This window comes from Bombyx mori, chromosome 6 (genome assembly GCF_030269925.1).
Source record: "Bombyx mori chromosome 6, ASM3026992v2".
In the NCBI taxonomy this organism is placed as follows: Eukaryota; Metazoa; Arthropoda; class Insecta; order Lepidoptera; family Bombycidae; genus Bombyx; species Bombyx mori.
Genome location: NC_085112.1, coordinates 4,999,012 through 5,018,191, shown reverse-complemented (window position 1 = coordinate 5,018,191; position 19,180 = coordinate 4,999,012). Strand labels below are relative to the sequence as shown.

Genomic DNA, 19,180 nt, shown 5'->3' with positions numbered 1-19,180 from the left:
GTACATAATATATTTTTTTTATGATTGATGGATTAGTGCTGATCCGGAGGTCTTTCCAGAGCAAAGGCTCAACCAGAAAGGGTGGAATTTGCTAACAGCTGCCCGAGCGCCACCAAAGGAGACTTAACAAGACAAGAGTAGCTGCTTCGCGAATGACTCTCCTACCGGGTTGGAATTGCGACCCGTTGAGAAGATCCGGCGAGAAACTCAACGGACTGGTGCATGTATTAGGTGGCACCCCGGTTACCGGGGTCCCTAAACCTGCTCCTAGTGTTAGAGCTGAAAGAGGCTAATGCAAGAGCTATTGATCCGTAAGGACGTGTCAAGGGCGTCAACGGTGACTGGCTCCTGCGTGATCAGGATTCGGGGGAGTAGTCAGCGGCGGTAACAATAAGGCAATTATCATGACGCGTTGTCTTATCGAAGTACCTAACGTTCCGACGATGACTTCATGTGTATTCGGATGGATTCGAGGCACAGGTCGTCGTGTAAGTCGACGTTCCTCATGAATAATGAACTCCATCGGCTAACCTGCAAAAACGGGATTGTAGGGTATCACCACACTCGTGTAAGTCATGACGAGCCGCACAACGATTGTGTTACATGTGTGGGCATTTTGTGTTCACGTCATTTGGGATCCTCCCGATCCACTAACGGTGCTTTTAGGTAGCTCAAGCACCGGTCATCGTCCTCGTTGAACCCGTCGCTTGCGACGTAGAGCTCGAAGAGTAAATTAACCTTTATACACAGCCCACTTAGTTTCTCGCTGGATCTTCTCAGTGGGTCGTGTTTTCGATCCGGTGGTAGATTCTGCGAAGCACGGCTCTTGCTAGGGTAGTTTTAATTGTCTACGACTCGCGAAAGCCAAAGAAAATTCTGAATCATTGATTCAAATATATAGTCGCGCGGAGCACCGGACTCTTTCTGTCTCCGATAGAACCAGCGCGGCTCACAATCACCGTGGTTGCACTTATAATCAAAAAAATTAGGGGCACTCCTTTGTCCCCAAATTGATAAAATGAAAGGCTCGAGACCGCAACAAGAAACGAGGAAAATAAAACAAAAAAAATTCAATTCAATAATTTATAAAGTGCAATAATACACGATCCATTTGAAATTGCGCATTTAGCTCTTATTATAAATATTTATATACACAAATAATTCTCAAAGCTTTACACGTAAATCAAAGCAGTCTATATTTTTATGAAACGAATATTTCTCGTCATGTGTTTAAACTAAAATAATAACAAATGCATAGCTATTTTGACATTTAATGAATCTTCAGATCGAGATTTGAAAAAAAAAAGGGTGCGGACTTTTACAACTTTTTATGTCTACTTTTGTTTAAGACCCTGCCCGGGGTAATCCGTCAGAGATATCATCGGATAATTCGGTATTCTTTATGACTTTTTTCCTAATTGAATTTTATTGATAAGCTTTATTCACAGCTCGGTATTTTAAAAGAGTTCTGAAATAGATATAATCGATTACTAGTAGAGGCCTTATAAAAATAATTTGGTCTATGGTTCTGTACTGTTTACGGATTAGAAACGAGCGATATTACAAAAATCCATCATTGTATTAAAGGACCTCCTCATCTATATATAAAAATGTGTACGTATGTTCACTAGATTCCGAAATGGCTGGACCGATATCAGAAACTTCAGATTGGTATAGTTAAATAATCAAAGAATCAATAGTTAATAATAATAAGATTTTAATCTTAAAGGAAATTAAAGTTAGCAGTGTAGTGTAATTTAAGGTTTAGATATGTAGAAAGACCCGAGAAAATTACTGAGATGTAAATTAAAAATTAAGCGCTTTAAAGAGAAGTTAAATTTATCATCACAAGAGAGCGAAAATATAAATTTCTTATCATGTTTTTCATTCAAGATATCTTTTATTTAAACGGGCACTGAAAATAATATTCGAATGTCCACCATTATCCTTATGTTTTTCTCGAATAGTGATATCACTGTAAATATAGAAACTACCAAACGAGACTCTTCTTACGAATCCAGCGTATCTTTATTCCTTTTTAAAGCTCGTATAGAGGGAGAGAGGAATAGATACAGAGAGATGCAGAGAGCGGGCTGAAAATGGCTTTAGACGCGCGAAACCGGCACTGCTTATTCGAAATACAAACTAGAGAAATCTTATTCCTATCTAAGCGTTGACAAGACAATGTCAAAAATACGAATGCTTCAAAAAGGCATCATGTAAATACCACCACGTTTTGTAGTACTTAATAAAATCATGCATCAAAATTGTGCTAAATTTTCGTTGCAGAATTGGAGAGCCATCTAACTATTTCTAAGATTTTTCATAATATAAAAATATCTCGCCCTAATGAGTTACTAATTTAATATTTAAAAAAAAAACACACTCCTTAATTACATGCTAAAATACACTTCTTTTTTTAAATTATAAACGTAATTTTGATATTGATTCAGCAAAATAAATTATTCCGCCTTAAACAACATACTTAGCTTGCAATGCAACATTCCATGCAAATAATATTTTGATACTTTTTAAAAGTATTGTAAATTATTGCCATACTATTGTCCATGTTTACCTCACCTCATTTGAATGAAAAACATAGGTACCTACATTGCACAATTAAATAAATCTGATTCTGATCATTGAATACTTACTATTATAATAAATGCTAACTGTCGCAATTAAATATTAGACAATAAAAAAGATACTTCATAATTAACGCAACTACATCAGTCCTTAATATCAATAAATCCCTTAGGATGTACATAATTCAAAAAACGTTCGTATGTTGAGGTTCGGTTGCGTATATAAAAATAAAGTTGTCAATATCATTAAACGCGCACAGTAACAATTTGTTTCTAACCATATTATTAGCATTTTGACAATAACGAAAAAAACAAACAAACAATAAAGACTTAAATCTATTTATAAATCTTTGGCATTCTCGTGTGCATAAAAAAAAATATTCAAGAAAAAAGAAACAAATATTGTGATGTTGATCAGAGAAATTATTAACTGACATTTTAATATTCGAAGGACATAATATTTATGGCACCTTGATACATTGTGAACAAAAAAAAAAAAAAGAATTCATTGCAAACGTTAATCTGTTATTCACGTCGGTGTAGAAACACATTATTACTGTCGTCGAGAGATTCCTGCAGATTTTAATACGGTTCTTTAGTCATGGATTTTGTTTACATTTTTACATAATCAAACACTTCCTCTGGTGTCTCTTTTGTGGTTCCGGTCTTAACACTGCACGTACAGCCTCGTCGAACACCTGTAACAAGTTAAAAAACAATAAGTACATTCAACATTAAATAATATCTAACTAGTGGTCCCGATATAATTGTAATATGGATCTGAACAAAAGGCTATATATTATTATTAGTGGTCCCATAGTAGTCGAAATTCGACTATAATTAATTGTAATTATAAGTTTACACATTATTAAAATTCTATTGTTAAAGACTATTATACTTCTATAATCACAGATTTTGAGTACACTATAGACAAACAATTATAAAGATAACCACCGCCCTGCCTATTTCTGCCGTGAAGCAGTAATGCGTTTCGGTTTGAAGGGTGGGGCAGCCGTTGGAACTATACTTGAGATCTTAGAACTTATATCTCAAGGTGGGTGGCGCATTTACGTCGTAGATGTCTATGGGCTTCAGTAACCACTTAACACCAGGTGGGCTGTGAGCTCGTCCACCCATCTAGCAATAAAAAAAAAGAAAAGATAAACAATATTAACCTATTCTCAATTTGACCACAGACTTTAAGCAATAACAAAAGTTTGACAATAAACATTACATATTACATATATTATTAGAGCATTATTTAAAAAAAAATAGCTTTCTGCACTCCTTCTCTATATTCTCTACAGGTGTGGGAAATTTCATACATCTCCGTTCGTGCAATTTTCGTAAAAAGTTACAATTTTACAAAGTTTTTGCTTCACGTATTAATATATACATATCAAAAGATATTCTTGTTTATGAAATGCCTATTTACATTTATTTGAATTATTTAAACGTAGGTACTTATTTTTTGGTATCGTTTAGTTTATTTGTGTTAAGGTAAAAGCACTAATGCTAGACACTTTAAGGACAAATCAAACTTCATTCTCAGTTATCAAATGTATTTATCAAATATTATATTAAATCTTTTCTTTTACTGTTAGAGCAACATTTAGAGATCAATTTTTTCATATAAAATATTTCAATACTGTTGTAGTTTCTACAAAAAATTACAAACTTGTTAGTTTTGCCATAGACACTAAAAGATGACAGCATCGAAAATCAAATCCACCAAAAATTGACATCAGTTGGCACTAATAATAGACACGACTTTAACGTTAGTTTTATTATAAACAATTATAATCAATCTTAAGATCATCAACTATTTTCTTAACGCTATCTTGTAAATTATCTTTTCCTATTGGAAACCCTTGTTTGACCATAGCTTTTACCCATGTTACGAGTATTTTTTCTATATATTCGGTTAAATAACAACTTCTTCCCATTTTACGCATAATATGTGTCTTTCCCTTGACTTTATTTAATAAAGTTAATCGTGGAACTCCAAATTTCTTTGCCGCAGTAGCTGTCGGAACGCCCCGCCTCATACCCTGGACCAGGAAGGTCAAGTACTTGGGAGTCACCCTGGATGCATCCATGACATTCCGCCCACATATAAAATCAGTCCGCGACCGTGCCGCTTTTATTCTCGGCAGACTCTACCCCATGATCTGTAAGCGGAGTAAAATGTCCCTTCGGAACAAGGTGACACTTTACAAAGCTTACATAAGGCCGGTCATGACTTACGCGAGTGTGGTGTTTGCTCACGCGGCCCGCACACACATAGACACCCTCCAATCCCTACAATCTTGTTTTTGCAGGTTAGCTGTCGGGGCTCCGTGGTTCGTGAGGAACGTTGACCTACACGACGACCTGGGCCTCGAATCTATCCAGAAATACATGAAGTCCGCGTCGGAACGTTACTTCGATAAGGCTATGCGTCATGGTAATCGCCTTATCGTTGCCGCCGCTGACTACTCCCCGAATCCTGACCACGCAGGAGCCAGTCACCGTCGTCGCCCTAGACACCTCTTTACGGATCCATCAGATCCAATAACCCTTGCATTAGACGCCTTCCGCTTTAACACTAGGAGTAGAGATCCCGGTAATCGTACTCGTCGAACTCTGCAAAGAGTTCGACGTGCAACCTAACCTAAGCATCAGCCCGTTGAGTTTCTCGCCGGATCTTCTCAGCGGGTCGCGATCCCGATCTGGTAGTAGATTCATTCGCGATGCAGCTACTCTTGAGTTGTTAGGTCTCCCTTGGAGGCGCTCGGGTAGCTGTTAGCAAATCCCGCCCCTTCTGTCCTTGTGAAACTGGAAAGGCCTCAGGGCCACCAGTAAACCCTCAAACATATACATTCTTTTATGGCTTCTTCAATATTGGCTTCAGAGTATTGAAACATCTGACCCTTTACTGGCGGCATCGTGCTCGAAACTTAAGCTGAAATTAATTGATACTAATAGTTGACATCTGGTATACCCTAATAGTTGACACTGTCTTCGTTTAGTTAGGCTCGTGTAAAATGAACGAAACTCAGATTGAAACTTTTGTTTTACAACATAAAGGCTGAATTTGAAGAAAATTAAGCTAACAAATTCAGTTCGATGTAACCCTAGTAGAAGACACACGTGTCATCTTTTAGGTTTTGATTCATTTTTGGTACTAATAGTAAACACCACTTAAAATTTGTACAAAAACAAACCAAAATAACAAGGAAATGGTCCTAATAAATCAATAATTTCATACATTTATAATATCGAAACCAACAGTAGCCAATAATTATAAATATAAGACAAAATCACACCTGTTAAAAGTCAGATGGCTTAAGGAAAACGCTAAGAATTACGCGCAAAACGTCAACCTGCTCACATTGTTTGTTGTCAACTGATGCCATTTTGAAATTTGATTTCACTGTACGCAAGCTTTTGAGAATGTATCATAGATGGTACTAGGTGTCTTTAACATCAATAGCAATGTTATTTAAGTGTTTAGTTTCCTTATTAGAATATATATTTTTTTAAAGTGTCATCTTTTAGTTCAATGTCCAGCATTAGTGCTTTTACCTTAAGTAAATAGTAGTTAATGATATTTGTAGAACGGTATTAGTCGAATTCGTCGAAGAGTACGACGTGCAACCTAACCCACTGAGTTTTCGCCGGATTTTCTCAACGGGTCGCGATTCTGATACAATGATACAACCAGATAAGCACTGCTCTTGCTAAGGTTAGTGTTAGCAACTTCTCTTAATCTAAGCCCCGTGAGTTTGCCCACCAAATCGTACGCAGCTGGAATAGTTTCTCAAGGCTACCATGCGATTAATTAGGGGGCACAAAAAATATATTAGTGTCACATAATCGGTTTGAAACGAAATATCTGTCATATTTTTAAAAGCGTTCTTAAACATTTTAATAACAAAGATAATAAATTGACTTAAGAGGTGCGAGCGATGATTAACAAGTACTAAGCATTAATTACTGAACTCATGCTGTCTCTTAATTAAGAACTGGGACTTGTATGAGCTAGTTCAATTGGTTTCAATATCAATTTGTTATTTTATCATCTTCTTTTTCTCCATCTTATCCCACTAGGTGGGGTCGGCACAGATAATTTTTCTCTTTCATTCTCTTCTAACAGCCGTCATTTCGACACTCACTCCTCTTTCTCTCATACCGTCATTCACACACTCCATCCATGTCTTCTTCCGTCGACCCTCTACCTTGCACTAGGTACCATTTCCATACATCTCCTAGTTATCATTTTATCATAATTAACTGTTTTAGCTTTGATCTTGCGAGATAATCTAGAACGATACTAGTAATTTCTCATCACAAGTTCGTAATAGTTTCAGTGGGGTGACCTTATTTTCATAATTAAATCTACCCTTAATATTGTTAGGATGTTGCACTGTTTGCTACCATCAACCTGCTTCCTCTTGGCGTACAGTATACATACGTAAAACCTTCAAAAGTACCTATACTGTCTCATTCTTCTAGACTAAATCTTATAGAGTACTACTAGTAGACTCTAATATGTTTATCTGTTTTTAGTGTCGTTTTATCATTTAACACAGGTTTAGATCAAAACGGTGCTAAGATATTTTAACTAGTGGTAGGGAGTTTTGTGAGCCAGCACGGGTATGAACCACGACCCTGCATAGGTATATTTGCCATGAAGCAATAACGCGTTTCGGTTTGAAGGGTGGGGCGGCCGTTGTACTGTCAAAACTGAAACTTATATCTCATGTTTCAAGGTGGAAGGCGGCGATTAGCCTGTTTGATGCCTACCACTGTCCACTTAACACCAGTTAGCAATTTTAAAAAATCCAATGCCACATATAGAGCCATCTATCATAAATAGTATAATGCTATTCAGCTTGTCATTAACAACGACTTTGTTGCACAAAATAACTAATCATTTCTTGTCATATTTTTTGCAACAATGACATTAACTAGAGAGAACCGGATATAACTAGTTCAAACCTGTTTAAGGCCTCTTTGTGTTAGCGCTGAGCACTCCATATATTTTACGGCCCGAATTTTGTTGGCGAGCTTCTGTCCTTGTTCCCTTTTCAGCGGAGACATTCCTTGTTCCGACAGCAAACTTAGCGTTTCACGATCATCTCTCAAATCGATTTTTGTACCTGTAAAACCGGATATTATTAAGTTACTGAAGCGTTCGTGGCTTAATAGATAAGACAGCCAGTATATTCGTAAGGATAGACGCGCCTTTGAAACCTGGAAGGCTGGTACTAATTTCCAAGTACAGTGCAACCTCAATATAACGACGTCTTCGATTTAACAAATTTTTCGTAATCCCTTGAATTCTCCATAAGAGTCAATGTAAAATATACCTTTAAATTGCGAAGATTTTTTAGATTTGGAACAACCTCTTTATAACGAATTTTCAACTATAAAAAAAAAAGTGCAAAAACCTCTAATTAACGAATTTTGTCAACCCAAAACCTTTTAATCTGGCCACACACACAAAATAATATTGACAATGCAAGATTGTCAAAAACATTAATCAATATTCGGTACCGTATACTGTGCTTTATTATTGCCTTCCGATTTATTATATCGAGGTTGCACTGTATTTACTTGTTTAAAATTTCTGATGTTAGGACGGACGGACTTCTGCTGCAACGCGAAATAATTTTACCTTCCAGTTTAAAAGGTCGATTATTGCCCATTAAAATTGAATCTTCGATCTCTTGTCACAAGGTAGTGGCGGTATTCCCATTTTGTCCTTTTCCGTGATCACTTACGTTGACACTTCTTGAAGTTTAATATTAAGAGCTTGACATATCAAATGGCTTGGAAATGGAAGTCAGAACGATTTGAAAGCCTTCCCAAAGACCTGTTCAATCTACTTGAGAATAATAGTGTGAATATATATACGTTCGAATGAATCTTAAACTCACCCACTAATATAATTGGTGCATCGGGGCAGTGATGTTTTATTTCGGGGTACCATTTCGATGTGACATTTTCATATGAAGAGGGACTGTAAGAATAATAAGGAAATTTGTGAAATTTTCTGGCGGTGTTCCGACAGCGTACATTGATTTTAAACTATATTAAAACAAGACGTCTCCAACGGTTTTCTTTTCAGATCTACTATTCAAAAAGAATGCATTTTCTCGGAATAACGAGTAGCTTGTGTGACTCTCTGGTCCAAAAACTATCAGTCCTATAGTAACTTTTTTATGGTAACGACTGCTGTTGCTTATATACCAAGGACAATTACACACAATTAGTTAATCAACAGCAAAAAAAATAATTGGAAAGTATTTTCTATTAACAGGAAAAAAGTAAAGATAAGTTTTTTTAGTAATGGCTATGAGGCTCCGAGATAGCAGTTCATTTCGGAAAATAAATTTCTTTAGCCAAAAAGAGATTGGGAGTCCGTAGTTTATACGATGGTAGATGAACAATAGATTTTTGGATAGAATTTACGTAAAATCCGTTCCATAGTAAACACCTACATCGCAAAAGGAGAATCTATGCTAAATTAAGTTTTTCCGATGGATACTTTCGGAGAATTCATGATGAGTGAATGGTATTTCGCTGTTATATAATAATGTTTAAAACATTACTTCGACATAAACATAATTTTGTAATTTACATAATTTTAACACGTTCATGTTCTCGATAACGAACTCGGGAAAGGAAATGAACGAATAATAATAGATTACTTATTCAATACAACCAAATATAATAAAATTATAATAGTTTGGTGATATAATGCGTGTTTAATATATGTTTGGGCGTTGTTTATACAATTGAGATGAATTTTCGCTCCATGCAATTCTAGTGCTATTTCGAGGAAGGTTTCTTCTATATCTATATGTTCTATTTTATTTTATTATTATCTATATGGTGTAACTCTTCGGTTTTTGCGAATGGTATACATAAGTTAAAATTATTTTTACAACGGTCACCACGAAAACGGTAAACTACCTACTCGAAGCGTTGGAAATAATAGAATGACAATAACAAATATGAGATTAAGCCGTAAAAGTACTTCTATTTATTCTATGGTGACTTGAGATATTTGTCTATACTATAGATGTTTCGAGATAGTCACAAAGAAGCTCGCTTGAGATTTTGCTAGCTAGTAATAAAAAAGTAGTTTTCTACGAAGCGACTACCTAGCTAGCGGCTAAATTTGCGGCATCTGCTTGTTCGATTGCGTACTAAGCATTTCTTTAGTGACAAACTGCGTAGTGTGCGAAGGCTATTCTTAGATTTAATCGAAATAAATTTGCTAAATATGCTTCTAAAGTCTCAAATTTATCTTAATCTTATTCATTAGTAATTGGTTCGTGACTTTATCTGCGAGGTCAACTTGGCATTTTACTTAATAGTTGTTCTCATGTGATACATGTTCATTTAGCCTAGATTTTTGAATTTAAATATATTACGTTAGCAAATTTGTATCAGCCCGTACTTCATGTAAGATCGCGCGAAAGCGCCTAAGAGAATGAAAGTAGAAAATGTACCTTGTTACACTGAAGCATATAAGGAAGACATCAGTTTGAGGATAGCTTAAAGGTCTAAGTCTGTCGTAGTCTTCTTGTCCCGCTGTATCCCATAGACCAAGAGATACTGCCACTCCATCCACCACCATTGGAGCCGAGTAATTGTCAAAACTGCAAAAAAAAAATTATATTCACTTTGTTTCGTCAACAACTTTTGGACAAGGTTATATTAATTAAATGACCTTTTTAGTTAATTTGTCTATAAATCAGATATCTAGACATACTACCCTACTTTTCGAGCTACTTTCTATTACATCGGCAGTAGTAGTAATCTGATACTAGCAAATTCGTTAGTCCTATCGTAAGTAGGTATTTTGAAGTCGTCTTTTTTTTTTTTTTTTTTTTTTTTTTTATTGCCTTTGTAGGCAGACGGGCATACGGCCCACCTGATGGTGAGTGGTTACCGTCGCCCATGGACTTCAGCAATGCCAGGGGCAGAGCCGAGCCGCTGCCTACCGCTTAATACTCTCCACAAGCCTCGTTTGAAGAAGGACATGTCATAGCGCTCGGGAAACACCGTGGAGGGGAGCTCATTCCATAGCCGGATGGTACGTGGCAAAAAAGATCTCTGGAAACGCACTGTGGATGACCGCAGTGGCTCCAGGTAGTATGGATGAACTCTACTCCGGTGGCGGGCGGTGCGATGGTAAAAACGAGATGCTGGTATCATCTCGAACAATTCCTCAGAGCACTCCCCATGGAACATACGGTACAAAATACAGAGGGAACTGAAGTCCCTCCGCAGACCCAGAGGCTCCAAACGATCCGAGAGAATGGGATTATCGACAATCCGAACGGCCCTCCTCTGTATGGAGTCAAATGGAAGAAGCTGGTATTTGGGAGCCCCAGCCCAGAGATGGGAGCAGTACTCCATGCGAGGCCGGACTTGTGCTTTATAAAGCAAAAGTCTTTGTCCAGGCGTGAAGTACCGCTTCGCTCTGTTGAGGACTCCCAGCATTTTGGACGCCAACTTGGCTTTGCCTTCCAAATGACTCCGAAACTGGACATCGCTCGAAATGTCGACCCCAAGTATCCCGATACTCTCGGAAGGTTGCAGGGATACTCCTTGGAATTGCGGCGCCATGACAAAGGGGTCCTTCTTCGCAGTGAACGCGCAAACTTGTGTCTTTATCGGGTTGAATTGAACCAAGTTCAATTCACCCCATTCGGAGACTCGCCCCAGAGAGTTCTCCACTTCAGACACAAGTTTTGATCGTCTCTCTTGCACCACGCTCCGAGAGAGACTCTGATGGCCGATATATCGCGCATCCCCCGTGCTGTCATCTGCATAGCAATGCATGCCATCAATAGACAGCATGTCATTGATATACAGGATGAAAAGCGTAGGGGAGAGCACCGAACCTTGTGGAACGCCAGCGTTAATGGTCATGGTATCAGAACAGTCACCGTCTACAACGACCGTGATGCTCCGCCCATCCAAAAAGCTAGCGATCCACTTGCAGAGACCCTCGGGGATTCCGTAAGATGGTAACTTCGATAGAAGTGCCCTATGCCAGACCCTGTCGAAGGCCTTCGCGATATCAAGGCTCACAGCAAGAGCCTCGCCCTTGCTTTCCAAGGCTTCATCCCACCTGTGAGTAAGGTATACAAGAAGATCGCCAGCTGAGCGACCGTGACGGAAACCGTACTGTCGGTCACTGATCAGCTGGCGATCCTCCAGATACTTCAGGAGTTGTATATTAATTATTCGCTCCATCACCTTGGAAAGCAAGGAAGTTATCGCGATAGGCCTATAGCTCGATGGGTCCGACCGGTCACCCTTCTTGGGGATAGGGTGGACGTGGGCAGTCTTCCATGAAGACGGAACCCTGTTAGTGCAATAAGAGAGGCGATACAAACGCGTTAGCGCAGGCGTCAGCTCAGGGGCGCACGTTTTCAGAACCACTGTAGGGATGCCGTCTGGCCCGCTCGACTTATGGACGTCCAGGAGTCGGAGTTCCCGCCTGACTGCACACTGTGTAAAGCAGATCTCGGGCAGGGAACTATCACACCGGAGGATGTTCGGTGGTGTGGCACCCCCGTCGTCCACAGTCGAGTTCGAGGCGAAGAGTTTGACCAGAAGGTCAGCCTTCTCTTTCGCACTATGGGCCAGACTGTCATCGGACTTGCGTAGTGGTGGGAGACTAGACCTGCAAAAGTTTCCTTCTGCAGCTTTGGCGAGCGACCAAAAAGCACGGCTCCCAGAGGGATAGCTCTTCAGTCGCTCGCCAATTCTAGCAACGTGCTCCGACTTCGCCTTGGCAATAACCTTCCTGTAGGACCTGGAAGCGGCGTTATATTTCCGCCTTTCCTCTGAGATGTTAGGGTCCTGACGTCTCCTGGCATTATCCCATGCCACGTATGCGGACCGCTTGAGGTGTGCAGCATCCCTGTTGGCATTGTTATACCAGGGTCTGCTGCGACCCCCAACGGGCACTTCAGAGGAGGGAATAAACAATTCCATCCCCTGGAGCACCACGTCTTTAAGACGGTCCGCACAGACGTCAGGATCAGCAGAGGAAAAGCAGAACCGCCCCCATGGGTAGGATGCGTAAAATTCACGCAATCCATCCCAATCTGCTGACATATACCGCCAAACTCTTCGATACCCGGTCGTCGTTCGACGATCAGGACGAGAGAGTGGAACGGCAGCACGAATAAGGCAGTGATCAGACGATCCAAGCGGAGCGTCGACCACCACACTGTATCCGGCCGAATCTGTGGTCAGCAGAAGGTCCAACAAAGAAGGCTCGTGCCCCTCGATATCTGGGACACGGGTGGGCTGTGTCACCAGCTGGGAGAAGCCGTAGGCCAAGGCGAAATCGTAGGCAGTCCGACCCGGGAGGTCAGTGGTTCTGGACCCCAACCACTCTTGGTGGTGAGCGTTAAAGTCTCCAAGAACCACCACCTCCGCAGATGGGTACTGCTCAAGCACGCGGTTAGTCCCCTCTTGCACATGTTCAAACAGAGCTGAACCTGCATCACTGCTGTGGGACCTGTACAGGCACGCGTAGATTCGGCTACGGCCCCCGTGATCTACGCGCAGCCACAAGAGGGACAGGTCCCGTTGTTCGAGGCCCCGAAGACGGCGACAACAGACATCAGCCCGGACGAATACGCACACCCCGGCTTTACGCAGGAAGTTGTGCTCCAATACGTAGCCGGGGTATTCAAGGTATGAGGTATCATCCGGAGCAGATATCTGCGTCTCCGTTAAAAAAAGCAGGGCAGGCTGCGCCGTCTCAAGGTGGTGGTGTACGGCGTCAAGGTTGCTATGTAGGCCCCTGACATTGTTGAAATCCACATTAAATGTGGAATGGGGAGCCGCCTGTAAAACCCTTTTCTTTTTTTTCGACTTCATTAAGTTGTTATATTTCGGGAGAGTAGGATTAGGAGAGGTAGGATGTTAGAGGTGAGATCGAGGCAACACCTGAATGAAGCGCGGAACATAGTACGTGCTCGACCACGGGTTGCGTGAGAGACTGACGCAGGGCATGGAAGGGCCCCCAGTCCACTCTGCGTGCGATCGCCGGGATCCACTCCGGTCTCCGACTCCGGCACGACGACCGCACGGCAGAATTTTACACCGGTTGGCGGGACAGCTTCCCGGGGCGGAGTTTAGTAGAGACACCCGGGTTCAGGTCCCCTACTGACCGGCGGGCGGCAGCGGATACCGTTTCACTGGGTCTCCCTATACCCCCGTCAAACAATCACGCCCCGCGAGTTCGCACGCACGTCTGCTCCGCAAGTTCCAGGCGTAACCAAGACTCACCCCCAACAAGGAAGGGGAAAGGGAAGGGATAGAACTGGCTCTCCAACCCACACGCCGGAACACAGCTAGGCTATTTGGCGGCGGACTCTAGTTGGAGGGTGGTCGCCAGCCAGTCGGACTAAGTCCTACCACCGGTTATGTTTTCGGCTCCCGTTTAGCACCACCCAGGGGTCACTTGTAGGGAATCGCGGGTTAAACCTACGGAAGCGGGAAGCACCAACCCCCAGGGATAAGACGTCCGGTGCATTCGTGTTGAGCGATGCACCGGTGTTCGAATCCCTGGCGGGTACCAATTTTTCTCATGAAATACGTACTCAACAAATGTTCACGATTGACCAAACCCGCAAAATTATAATTTGCGTAATTACTGGTGGTGGGACCTTTTGTGAGTCCGCACGGGTAGGCACCACCACCCTGCCTATTTCTGCCGAGAAGCAGTAATGCGTTGCGTTTTGAAAGGTGGGGCAGCCGTTGTAACTATACTTGAGACCTTAGAACTTATATTTCAAGTTGGGTGGCGTATTTACATCTTAGATGTCTATTGGCTCCAGTAACCAATTAACACTAGGTGGGCTGTGAGCTCGTCCATCCATCTAAGCAATAAAAAAAATCTACAACATTAAAGAGACAACATTAGAACATGCATTGGTATTCTACTGCGCTGAGTATCGGTCATCAAATAACCATGCTTACGAGTTTCAGATATGTATATGATAGCTATTATTCTAGTAGAATAAAAACTTGACAGGAAGTTTATGAAGTTTAAAGCTGTCTATGAGCTTCAGTAACTGCATAAAACGTTACTCATCTAACTAATGGTAACTGATTAGGCCAAAAATCTATATACTATAGGCATAAAGTAACACTGTATTCTCTAAGGATGGTACCAAAATAAAATACAAAAAGATACAGTCGTTGTGAATTGAAAATCTGACTTATGCAACATTTTGACATATTTTTTTATACGAAAATTTGGTTACCACGTAGCCACGTATAATAGTCAAAATCTCCAAAAAGGGCAATTATTTTGACAACGACACACTAAATCGGGATACATATAAGATGTATGTATGTAAATAATATGATTTTTTTTGTTTGTAACCTATGTACCTACTTGGCTTACATTTTGTTTTTACGTAACTAACGCAAACAGGTCTGTCTGATAGTGCATTTAAAAAAACTAATAAATATTTATAACTTTCACTTTAACACGCAAAATAGACGCAACAAGATGTCGTCGATTTGTAACGATCAAATTAAAGACCGAACTTTCACTCTTAAACCCAATTTCACCTTCAGTATGTTTTTTTTTTTTTGTATGGGAAACGCGACAATCTACAGACAATATATTACATCGACACGAAGGCATAGTGTTGCACAAATTATTAGCATCATTAACGTATTTTATATTTATTACCTGTCGTTTTTTACTATTAATATCATCGCCACATCATATCACCTGTCATTATAATCAGTGGTGGATTTACACTAGGGGCAGTCGGGGCAAGTGCCCAGGGCGACAAATTTTTTAGGGCGGTAAAATTTTGCATGTATTTTTTTTTAGTCTTCATCAAGATTGCTCATTAAAATTAATTAATTCTAATAATTATTAATTAATAATTTTCTTTTTAATTGATAATTCAAGAAATTCAATTCACCATTATTTGTGAATTATAATGTTAGCACTTTTGGTAAAATTTAATAATCAAAATGATTTAATCGATTTATTTTCTTGGAGATTTAAAATAATTATCGATTTTTCTATTTTCTGTAATTAAAGAAATTTAATTAAGTTTTTTTTTATGTAATATAATTATGAGTCACCCTTAGTCAAAACTTATAATTCTTAGAAAAAAAAAACAAATATTTAATTATGTTTTTGGAATATATGACATATGAAAAAGTTTGAGCAATAAATCAATTATTATAATTTTGAAAAATAAAAAATTTAAACTTTATGTTTTGGAAAAATTCCAGTATTGGGGCGGATTTTCTTCCGGTGCCCAGGAGCGGCATTGAGTTTTAGTCCGGCCCTGATTATAATTATATAATTTGTAAGCAATGTGGAATTGATTTTATTACCGAGCTGAATAAAAGGGTATTTGGAATTACCGAGCTGAATAAAAGGGTATTTGGAATTACCCAGAGAGTGCAGTTATTAATAGGATTGAAATCTGTAGTAGAAAGCAAATGATGTTTTTATTTAAAGTTCTTTTTTTAAGTTTTGTAAGACCCAATTATTACCAGGTTTCTTGAATCAATACTGGCCAGAATGCTAATACAATTTCTTGGTGTTACAATACTTTTTTAGCAAAAAAGTATATACTTGATACACGTTTGCGAACTACTTCTAAGAAAAAGGAATAATATTGAATAATAAGAAAATACAAGAAGAATAAAAGTGTAATAACTGATCGTAAGGCATATTGTAATGCTACACGGGATGTTCAACCATCTTGGTCAAGTGGTCATCTGTTCCAGTTTGAAAAATGGGAGTCTCTTATACACTATACAAGTGCGACTCAAACATTGATTCTCAATGTGGATGGCAGGCTAGTCTACAGTGAAATTTGGATTTTGTTTTCTTTTCTATATGTACTATTATTGATTGGATATTAAATATGGTCCCAAATTTGACTGACAAAATACATAATAATATATTCAGCAATCAAAGCTATCACAGAATAGAAGAAATCTGTATAAGGCTCAAAACACACTAACAAAATTTACAAGTTAATCTTGTATCCCAACAGTAATATTAGGGCTGAGTCTTCCTCACCCTGTCAGTGGACATGTCATGCCAACTCGTTGTCCTAAGCATATCTTACTGGAAAAATAGGTTTTTTGATAAAGTTTAAACCATTGTTCCATTTATTATCCTGATATGGTTTTATTTCTTGTATTGCTGGACTCAAATAAGGTAGCACTCAAACTAAAGCATGGCCTCCTTTCACTAGTTAAATGTGATATAAATAGAAAATAAATACTAATTATTTAGTAGAACAGATTGGACACAGCTTTGAAATATACTTCTAAACCCAACATAACTTTACTAACAAACACAGCCACAATATAATATTAAAAAGTATTCAAAATGTGTAATGACAAAAAAAAAAAGATTATCTGTAAAAATAGGTTTTAATTATATTTACAACTCGCTAAACTGAAAAAAAAAGCTTCAGATATAGTTGTTGAAACTACTACTGTAACTTCTGAACTTTTGACTGACTGCATCAAAAACCTTCTCTGAAGTACCATCAAAAACCTTCTCTGAAGTACCAAGGATAACTGTACAGGTGCCATCTTCATCAAATAAATAACAGTATACAAACAAACACTATTATAGCACCACATCTTAACTAGTTTGGTTTGGTAGTAATACCTGTTTAATTCAAATTTCAAGAAAAGAGGAAGAGAAATAAGAGGGAGTAATAATAATAATAATAATAATAATAATCGTCGAGTTCGTGACAGTGGCAACAGTCTTTTGAGAATCATATCGAGCAAGATCGAGGGACTGCTGATCAATAGCCTTTGCAGTAGGCACTTGGAAGGAGAAAAAATAAAATAAAAAATGTAATGGTATAAAATGTATATATATAATGATAGTTATGTGTTAGATTTTTTAAGTCACTAACATAGATATAAGTAATTACTACTAACAAAATGTTATGGTTTTAAAAAAAAACTGAAATAAAGTATTAATAATAATAATAAATTTTTCATTTTCAGTTTTATTGAACTTGAATTTTACATTAAATTAAGCATTGTCAGAAAGATGCTCAACAATTTTTGTTTGGCTTGGAAAGTGGGACGAATAAACGTATTTATTTTATTATTAATGATATTTTACTTCAATACATTTCAATGTATTTGAGTATATGAGTTTGCTTTGGATTAAATAAACAACTAGTTTTCATGTTCTAGAAGCAAGACTACTTAATTCAAAAATAATTTTCAGAATTAAGTATTTTGACTAAGAAAAAATAGTTGATATTTCTGGATACTTACACTGTAGGCACATATTCTCCTGGAAAGCTATCAGTCGTGTATGAAATTAACATACAAGTTTTTCCGACGGTACCATCTCCAACGACCACACACTTGATCGGTCTTCCGGAAGACATCCTACGAGACAAATATTGATAAATAAAGACCGATTATGACTCATTGTTAAAACTTAGAACGTATGGTAAAGCAAATGTTTTTCCGTACCTTTATGGTGCCTTACGTCAGGTTTTGAATTATATAAACTATATTTTATTTGTTAGATTTAACCACAATTACCAAATATTACATAGATGTATATTTTGACGATTTTTTTAAATATAATAGTTCAAAGCTAGAAGACAGTTTTTAGAACTTGAAAGATGGATGTCATTTTTTTGGAATTTTTCTGAGGCCCCACAGATTAAAAATAAACCACATGATTGACATCTTCGTTCAGGAATAATGAATTGGAAATTGATGCCTTTGAACTTGATTCTTGAATTTGAAGCTTTAGTATTTTTTGGTGTTTATCTTAGAGTGGGAACTAGAGCCTTAATAATCTAAGATCGGTTAAATAAATGATAACAGCAACAATACCATTCCACTCGTATTTGTTATTATTAAATTTAAACAATTCACCAGGCTTCACTTTTTGCCAAAAAGTCTAGCCGAAAAATTCTTCGATAGACTATAGGAAGTACTTATTCAGAAAACAGTGCACCTAATAAAAGCCACTGTTACGCTCGATATATCATTTCAGTTCGCCCCCGATGTACTCTCGGTGACTTTATATTTTGATATTTTATACCGATTGTCCTTCTCGTTAACTTGCAACTTAACCCTTAAACAGTCTACTGAGTTTCTCAGTGGGTCGCAATTAGAAAGTGGTGGCGTTGTCATCAGCGAAGCACTGTTGATTTGATAATGCAATGCATTCTTCTTGGAAAGGAAAAAAGGCTGGCAGGTATAACCCAGACATAACACATCCGGTGAAACTAAAATAGCTCCTTGAGGCTATTAGCATGAGTAGCAAAAAAAACAGACATTAGATAATAGTAATAATATACAAAGTAATTCTATTTTGTTTAAAAAAAAAGAATTCGTTTTCATCCGGAATGTGTTCTTAAAATAAATAAAAATTGAAGTTGGTAAAGTACAAAAAATATCATTAATATAGCTAGTAGTATACCCAGCTATTAATTAATAGTCTCCGCGGTACACGATTTTTAAGGTATCAGGAAAAATATAAAAAAGGGAATTTCGGGTTTAGAAAAGAGATATACAAACTA

At 38.3% G+C, this 19,180-nt stretch overlaps 1 protein-coding gene and 1 long non-coding RNA gene across 2 annotated transcripts; one reads left to right on the top strand and one right to left on the bottom strand.

The window, feature by feature from the left end:
* Window positions 1-1,069: 1,069 nt before the first annotated feature.
* Window positions 1,070-18,348, bottom strand: LOC101739651 (ras-related C3 botulinum toxin substrate 1). The gene is made up of 6 exons (XM_004930508.4): window positions 18,117-18,348; window positions 17,913-18,029; window positions 10,091-10,240; window positions 8,510-8,592; window positions 7,569-7,729; window positions 1,070-3,283 (listed from the first exon to the last, which is right to left on the bottom strand). The coding sequence occupies exons 2-6, from the start codon at window positions 18,026-18,028 to the stop codon at window positions 3,206-3,208; spliced, it is 588 nt and encodes a 195-aa protein (XP_004930565.1). The 5' UTR covers window position 18,029; window positions 18,117-18,348; the 3' UTR covers window positions 1,070-3,205.
* LOC134199039 (uncharacterized) lies at window positions 14,711-16,557 on the top strand. Its single transcript, XR_009973367.1, has 2 exons — window positions 14,711-14,965; window positions 15,879-16,557. It is a non-coding gene; the product is annotated as an uncharacterized LOC134199039 (long non-coding RNA).
* Window positions 18,349-19,180: the final 832 nt, after the last annotated feature.

Coding starts and splice junctions, on each gene's coding strand:
- LOC101739651 (XM_004930508.4), bottom strand. CDS start 18,028: ATGTCTTCCGGAAGACCGATCAAGTGTGTGGTCGTTGGAGATGGTACC. Junction 10,241..17,912: donor GGAGAATATGTGCCTACAGT/GTAAGTATCCAG, acceptor TTTTTTTTGCAG/TTTTGACAATTACTCGGCTC. Junction 7,730..8,509: donor TGCACCAATTATATTAGTGG/GTGAGTTTAAGA, acceptor CCGGTTTTACAG/GTACAAAAATCGATTTGAGA.